This window comes from Tupaia chinensis, unplaced genomic scaffold (genome assembly GCF_000334495.1).
Source record: "Tupaia chinensis unplaced genomic scaffold, TupChi_1.0 Scaffold000465_1, whole genome shotgun sequence".
NCBI classification, from domain to species: Eukaryota; Metazoa; Chordata; class Mammalia; order Scandentia; family Tupaiidae; genus Tupaia; species Tupaia belangeri.
The window spans coordinates 1,074,381-1,083,043 of NW_006159974.1; the positions used below are offsets into that span (position 1 = coordinate 1,074,381).

The window sequence follows — 8,663 nt, forward strand, 5'->3', positions numbered from 1 at the left end:
TAACATATGCTCTCATAATAATAAACCTGGGAATACAGAAAAGTAGAAATGACAGTTAAAAAAAAAATCACTCCCATTCCCATCAGCCACAGAAAAGCATTGCTAATATTTTCCTCTATTCTAATTATAAAACTAATATATGTTCAGAGTTTAAAGAAATCAAATATTACAAAAGCATGGAAAGTAGAATGTCCTCTCTTCCTTGGCCCCAATTCTACTCCTCAGGTAGAGTTCTTTTATATCTTTTTAAAGAGTATTTCTGCATCTACAGAAACACAATGCAATATGTAACATGCTACAGTGAAATGTAATATGTAATGTACAACAATGAAACAAAAATTAATATGTAATATACTACAGTGTAATAAAAACTAACATGTAATAAACTATAGTGAAACATAAACTCTCCCTTGCTTTTTTTTTAATACAAAGGGGATCACAAACACATACTGTATTATTCTGCACCTTGCTTTTTAACTTATCTCCATGTTTTGACAATGTTCTACTCCAATATATACAGTTCTTCTTCATCCTTACTAAAGGATTAACTAAACCTCTATGGATACTTAGATTGTTAACAGTTTCTTTTTACTAGAGATTTCTTCGGTGACCATTATGTATATACTGTTGTATAGTTTTAAAAAAGTTAATTTCCTCAGAGAGAGAGAGAGAATGACAAAAAAGATAGACACAGAGAAAAAGAGAAGACAGACAGAGGGGCACACCCAACAGTGCCATGCATCCATGCAGTGATCCACCCCCAGCCTCAGCCAGCCCAGATCTCTAGCACATACAATGTATGCTCGACTTACACAAGGAAGCACTGGAATAAGAATCTAAGACCTTCCCTTGTTGATTCAGCATCCTGGAATCCTGCGTTACTGCTGTACCACAGAGGCTAGCCACGATTTTATGTTAATCGGCTGAATAAAATTCTACTGAAGGAATTACAATGGCCAAAGGGTATGTACAATTCTTTCTTTGTTTTGATAGATACTGAGAAGCTTCCCAACAAGAAAACATCATCAACTAAACTCTCACCAACGATATGTAAGAGTGCTTTCGTAAACACAGCCAACACTGGATAAAATCAAAGTATTTTTAGATAAGTATTTTTTCTTTGTGTAAAATGTTTATATCTTTTGTCCATTTTTGTAGTCAGTTTTTTCTTATTAATTGGTAATCTCTTTGTATATAAAGAAAATTAGCCTTTTGTGTCATGTTGTGCAAATATTTCTTCCACTTGATACTTTCAAAGTTCTGTTTGATGTTATTGTTCTTAAAAATGCATTTTAAATTTTAGTCATATTTATATAACTTTTCTTGTATGCTTACAAACATCTCAACACTCCAAAATTATTTAAAACCAAGATATTGGTGCCCAAGTTTTCTTTCACTATGTATGTAATTTAATTATTAATATTTAATTTCTATATCCATCTCCATATTTTGTTGTAAAGAATGAGGTAAAGATCTAGCTTTATCTCCCCTTAATAGTTATTTTTATCTTTTAATATAATTAATCTTTTTAACTAATTTGAAAAGTCAACTTAATAATATTCAATTCCTTTAGGAATTTACTTCTACACTTTTGTAATGCGTGAGTTTGCTGTAGGCAGATATAATCACACTGCATGTAATTTTGTATTATGCTTTTTCTTCTTCATATCATGCTGGATACATTTCTCAAGTTACTGTGAACTACTATTTTAATGGCTGTATAGTGTCCCAGTTAGGGATGGCCCATCTTTTACTTAACTGTTCTTGTTGGAGGGGCATTTAAACAGGGTTGGGGAGGGAAATGTAGGCAATCACACAGTGGGGAAAATGGGGAATCTTTCTGGTAATGAAGTGCCTTTCCAACAGGCATCCATTTAGAGCAGATTCCATGTGGATGGGATCGAGCATCCACCCTAACTCTGTCTCACTCACATTTTGAGGGGCAGTACCCTGCTACACTCTCTTGGCAGAGTGGAGATGCAGCCTTCTCTTGAAAAGTTGTGACCACACTGGTTTTTCCTAATGTGAAAACTTAATGACAGTTAGACATCTTGTAAAAGAAAAAATGTAAGAATGACTGAGCTCACCAATTCCAACTGGCCTTGGTCCCACAGTGAGGACTTCAGGTGGTCACAGTTAAGTGGAAAGAGAGGACAGGGATGCAGTGGTAGGGCAGCCATAATCTGGAGTTGTGCAGTCCCACCTCTGGCCCTGATTAAGTGTGAAGGCTCTAGCAGGTACCTAACCTGTGGCCTGGTTTCACCTGGGATGGTCTCTATTGCAGATCTGTCTTGGATGCTCAGTGAGAGGATACAGTGAGTGCCTGGTAGAAGAATTCTGAGGCAGAGCGAGCACTGACATTTTTCTTCTGTTTAAATGGAGCCAGGCTCGTAGTATTCTAGAGGGGCCTTCATGAGATATCTGAGATCCTTATGGAGCCCATCTGGTACGAGTCAAGTGAAGTGACATAACGAAACCCAGCCCCTTCTTTAATCATACATTTAGTACCTCCCACTGAAGGATACACACATTTCTTTATGCTTGGGTCAAATTTAATACCTTAATTTAACCAAAGAATTTTTAAAAATCTGACATACAGTTGGAATTGGTAAGCTCAACTCATCCTTACAGTTTTTATAAGAAATCTGTCAAATCACCCAAGCGAAAAACAAACTCAGTATTTGTGGGAAAAGGCTTGGATAAAGTAAGTCAAGAGAAATCTAAAATTCTCAATGGTTAGACAGTATATTAACATACTTTTATGGATACCAACTCCTTGATATCTGGAGTACTGAGAAAAGAAGCAAAACAAAACTAAAAAACAAGAGTGTGTTATCAGATGTTAAATATAAAAATTCATTTAAGAAGACAGGGTTTGGCTGCAGCTGCAGTGGCATGTGCTGCTCAGATGCTGTGCTCTGTGGGGTGGGACCACACGGGAAGTCCAGGTTTGATTTTGGTCCAACCTAAAGGCCAGGTGCAGGGTACATGCCTATCATGCCAGCAACTCAAGAGGATGAGGCACAACGATTGAGAGTTTGAGGCTGACCTGGGTGATATAGTGAGACCCTGTTTGAAAAAGAAACCCAGTACAGTGGTACATGGCTGTAGTCCTACCTAGGAGGCTAGGACAGGAGGTTTATGATATGGTAAGACTGTCTTTAAAAATTGGGTCAGAGAACCAGCAGCTAGCGTAGTGGCTATGTCGCTGGATTCCCACGTAGTCAACCGTGGTTCGCGTCCCGGACCCGGTGGCTTAGAACTCACGCCGGGCGCATGTGCGTGCGTGCCCAAGATCCCAAGAAGAGAATGGAGGAGAAGGGATTGCGGTGTGACCATCCCCCCTGCAGGGTGATTTCTCGCTTTCTGTCTCTATGTCTCTCTCTGTCTGTTTGGCGAGTGCATGCGCCCTATAGCAAAAACCTCTCAAAAAAAAAAAAAAAAAGTCAGAAAGAGTTTGGCATGCATTCGGAGCTTTTCGAAGAGGACATTCATTGGGAGATGGCCCTTCCTCGCCTCTCCACTCAGGTGTAGCTGCTAGCTACCAACCTGTTAACTGCCAAAGTCTTGCACTCAACTTCTGCACCCAATGGGCTTCAACAGAGACCCATTTGCCCACAGACTGCCTGATACCACCCAGAAAAATATAGGCCACGTTAGTAAAAATAAAGAATAAAGGGATACTATTTTTCTTTAAGAATGATTTATTTCATTTTATTTATTATTATTATATTTTAATTTGCTATAGAGCACGGGTGCTTACCAGACACACACACACACAAGGAAAGTGAGAAAGCAAGCTGCCAGGTCTGGGACTCAAACCAAGGTCAGCTATGTGGGAGTTCAGTGCCTTAAGCACCATGCCGCCTACTAGAAGCAACAGAAACCATTTTTCAAACAAAATTTTGCCTAGACCACTGAGGATTTCTATTCACAACCTGGGCTTATTTCCCAACTGCATTTCTAAAATGTCTAGAATATGAAACTTAAGAGGCAAAACATGGTGTTGTGACAGCATGTGTGCACCTGGACACATACTCACCTTTCCTTCTCTGCAAAATCATTTTGTAGCTTCTGTTCCTTTTCAAGAGCGATCGTCTCAGCTTGATTCTTCAGAGTCTGTTCATATTCTCGGATTTTCTCTTTAAGTGCTTTTATCGTAACCTCTGTAGAAAGAAAGAAAGAAAAAAAAAAAGAAACTCTAGTAAGAGGAGCACAAGTCCACGCAGCTGTATATACAAGGCTTTTGGAACCTAGTAGGATCAGTGTGTTTTAAACTTTAGCTCTTCAACTCTGACACAAAATCAATGGTTACGAGTCCCTTTGGAGACCTTTTACTCCCTAAATGTTAAATTGAACTTTAAACGTTTAGGTTGAGGAGGATCAATGGATTCTGCTGGGAAGAAGAGCTATGGTTTCTCTAGCACAACTCAAAGAAAAAAAGAGGGGAAAATCAATGGTAAAATATAATATCATCTTATTGATGAGTCTTAAATTAGTCTTCCACTAAGGGCAGATTAATAAAGTTTTAGTGTGGACTTAAGGACTTTCTTATAAAGAAAATAGTTCACAATGGTGTGCACTTTTTAGAAGAGGCAGTCTGGGTGAGGTCAGGGAAGTCGGCAGACCTTCCTGGCCAGGGGCTGCGGCTTTGTGGTTTCACAAGTGACAGCACATGTGAGGTGCTAAGTGCATAAAGCATGCGTCTCTCAGCTGAAGGGATCTACCCTGGAGCTGGGGTGTGCGAGTGCTGAGATCTCAGTGGATATATGTGAGCCCAGCAGGCAACGCAGGGCCAGGAGGAAGATGCTTGGTGACTGGTTGGTGGCCTGGAAGTGTCCTGGAGCCAAGCCTGTGAGCCAGTAGTGAGGCAGTAGCACTGGGCTATAATTGAGCCCTGCAGTGCTCAGAGCTCCACAGCAAAGGGCCTCTCAGGAGGCAGGGCCGTCCTTGAAAAGCTCAGGCCCAGACAGCTCTTGGGAGTGGCACCTCACCACCAACTACATGTTTACAGCCTTCACCGAATTGCCCCACTGGAAACATTAAAGTGGACAAAGTAAACGGAGCAGGGTCCTTACTCATACCTACAGTTGGCTCTAGGGCAGGATAGCTCCATGAGCACCCACTAGAAACACCCTCATAACACTGCAAACCAGTGATCGGTGGCCTTAGCCCTAAGGAGAGTGGAGCTCTTGAGGAATGCTGCATCAAGATCCATCTCCTAGAAGGCAAGGCTGGAATTCTTTGTGTTTCTGGCCCCTGACACAGATGGATGCTCAGGAAAGGGCTGGGGCAAAAATGAAGAAGCTGAGACCAGCAGACCAGGGTGAGGCTCACAGGGCTTGTGGCCACAAGGCTCTAGCTCATGGGATAATACCATCTGCCAGGTGTGTAACTCACATCCATTCTTTCTCCCTGAGCTGCACAGACACAGGCTGGTCCTGTGAGGAGCCTATCAACTGGGCATTGATACCCACGTGACTTAGTAGAAGTCTTTACTTTTTTATTTATTTATTGATTACTATTATTATTTTAATTTACCAGAGAGAGACAGAGAGAGGGAAAATGAGAAAGCAAGCTGCCAGGTCTGTGACTGGAACCATGGTCAGTCATGTGGGAGTCTAGTGCCTTACCACCACACCACCTGCAGGCCCCTAGCCTTTTTCTTTAGGTGCAATACAGAAAGTTAGTAAAGAGCGAGAGATGGAAGTAAAAACCAAAGACCCTGTCAGGACATTTGAAAGAAGAATGTGGGCCTCTGTCTTTGGGGTTGGTTGCCTGGGGCCTGGAGGAAGCACTGTGAGCATAATGACTGGTGATGTATTCCTTTCAAGTCCCCTGACAGGACCAGAGTCAGGCAAGGCAGGACACTCCGCAGTGGACACCAGACAGGTCAACTCTGCAAATGCAGCATCGTTCTTTAGGCTAATGCTCTATTTGACTCTGTAAACTCACGGCATTTCTGCCTTGAACTACTGGATGGAAACATCTGGACGGTGCCTAGACCCCAATGAGCATTCCAATGGGGCTACTCAGTGTGACATACCCCAGAGAGCTGGGTGCTCCTGCTCTGATGAGGTCCCTTTCCCACCCCCACCCTGGTTGGCTGCTCACTGACCAGTCAAGCTTAAACCAGAGGGCAATTCTCCTGGAACAACTGGCCCTGCTCCGGTGCCCAGGCCAATATCTGGGGTATTTCCTGGTTATCTCAGCAGGCCCCTAGACATGTGGAGGTGAGGGAGGAATGGCTGGCTGAAAGGACATTGAGCGCCTACACTTATAAGCCCTGCCTGGGACCTCAATTTGCTCATCTATATTGCCGGGGATGGGGATTATGGCACATGACACAGATATGATACAGAGATTCCTTTCTTGTAACTTTAAAACCATCTGCACTACCGCTGTGATGATGAAAACAAGAGATGTACATCCCCCACTCTTCCAAATCATGGAAGAGGATAAAAAGAAATGATGTTTTTCTGGAGGTTAGGAAAAATCTATTATCAATACTTAAAAAGGGAAACATTTCTGGCAAAAACCAGCATGCTCAGTGAGCACCCCTGGAAGTAATTGGGTGCTAAGTGCTTTGCATACATATTCTCATTTGATCTACCACAATCCTATAGTAGTAGAACGGCCTTTCAACAAACTGAGGTAACTTGCCCAAAGTCACATAGCTAGGCAGTGGCAATGGGGACTCAAAGAGGTCTGCTTGCCTCTGGAGTCTTGGTTTTAAGTCTTGGACTAGATATGAGAGGACTTCAAAAAGTTCACAAAAAAAGGGATGAAAGTACACTTTTATTTTGATGCAAATTAAAAAAAAATCCATGTATCATTTTAAAAATAATGCATATTTTCCATGAACTTTCTGAAGATCCTACATATTTAAATTTAAAAGCCCATCTGATGAGGTCTTAGGAGAGACACTGCCCCACATTTGGTCATAGCTCCTGCCCAACCACAGTGAGAATCCCCGACAGCTGGCAGTTACTGAGGTACATGGGGATGCAAGCTGAAGGGAAAGATCCTGTCCCATCCTTGAACACAATGAAAACAAACAAAATTAAAAAACAACAACAACAACAATAACAACAACAACAACAACAAACGTGGGCCAGTCCTATAGCCTAGTGGCTAAGGGAGCAGGATCACATATGGCCAATTGCACTTTGAACCACAGCCCTGAAGGCTTGAAGCCCATGTATCCCCCAAATTTCAAAAAGATAGAAAAACGAAAGAGAAGGGATTGCAGTATGACCATGGACCACACAGACCTCACACCTGGGGGACAGAGGCGGGGGGGGGGGGGGGGCCCCCCCCCCCCCAACACACACACATACAACCTGTGACAATTTAAAAAAAGAGAAAAAAATGAAATGACTGAGGTCGGTCATGGAAGGAGAAGGAGAAAAGCGGGGGGTGGACTCCTTTTGGGTAGTGTTCCTGTGAAAATCAGATGTGCGTATTTATAGGTCATCTTCCACCTGACCACTGGGGTAATATTGACCCAAACAATTCTCTCCACGGGGCAGGCAGTGCCTGCTGTCTGAGAGATCCTGGCTTAATAAGCCCAACAGTCACTTTCACAGGAGACAAAACTATTCCTTTCAATCCCAAAGGCCAGATAGAGGTGGGGTCTGGGAATTTCCAGTCCCCCCAGTTTCCTGTCATCTTTGTGCCCCCTCACTCCAGCAAGCAGGCCTTGCTGGCCTGAGGGCTAGGCATACCAAACCTCTGGGGAGACAGGCTCAGAGACTGCTGCCCTCACAGCCCAGACCTGGACCTTTTGGCTCTATCCACATCATCCCAGTCTCTTTCCAGGTCCTTTCCATGGACGGCTGCTTCCCCCGAGGTCTGTTTCTAATGTTCCTAAAGCCAAAGGTGGCTTTCCAAAATCCTTACCAGGTAAGTTTTTATCAAGCCCGCAAGGTATTGACTAGAGGGTCACTGGGGGAGTTGGCTGAGCAGGCCAGGCCACCCCTCCTTTCCATTCAGCTCCTTAGTCACATGCCCAAACACACACGGCCCACCTTCTGACTCAGAGCTGGCTGGAAAAGGTGCAGCTGCTGTCAGATGGCTTGTGATTCTTCTTTAAGAGAAGGGAGCCAGGAGGCCCCGGGATCCTGAATACAACTGGATTATAGGTATAGGAGAGGTTTCTTTGTTCTTCCCTGGCAGGAAAAGCCAGGTAACCTTTGTACTCTGTCTTGTTGACGGCTGGACAACCACACCAAAAGGTTGTTTTCTTTCATTAAATTCATGATGAACAGGCAATGCTGACAAGGTAACAGCAAGTACTTAAGCATGCAGCCTTTAAGGATGTGTCTGAAGCCTTAATGTATCGGCAGCAATTATTAAATGACTTACTGTGTGTGACCCTTTGATCATAAGCTGTCTGTCTGACAGGTGTCGCCTGGAGGCAAGGCACCAGTCAAAGACAGATCCTATCACATGATGATACAGGAAGAATTAAAAAAAAAAAAAAAATCCTGATCAGTCCCGTCCGAAGGCAATAAAATTGTTGTAGTTATTGTACAGAGGAAAAGTTTTATTCCTAAATAGCCAAGCATGATTATTATCATCTCTCCTTAACGTTTCTGATTCTTGCCTCACCCGGACTTCATGACGTGTATTCCAATTACAGCTAGTCCTAACAGTGTAGG

General features: G+C 42.9%; 1 protein-coding gene across 2 annotated transcripts in view; it reads right to left on the reverse strand.

Annotated features, from left to right (window-relative positions):
- The window catches only part of CUX1 (cut like homeobox 1), a gene marked incomplete at its 5' end in the record, with an annotated part of 362,656 nt that overhangs the window by 175,031 nt on the left and 178,962 nt on the right, over positions 1-8,663 (reverse strand). For both annotated transcript variants that reach the window (XM_014590579.1, XM_014590578.1), the window contains 1 exon segment: positions 4,043-4,166. In XM_014590579.1, the coding sequence (XP_014446065.1) occupies positions 4,043-4,166 (124 nt within the window).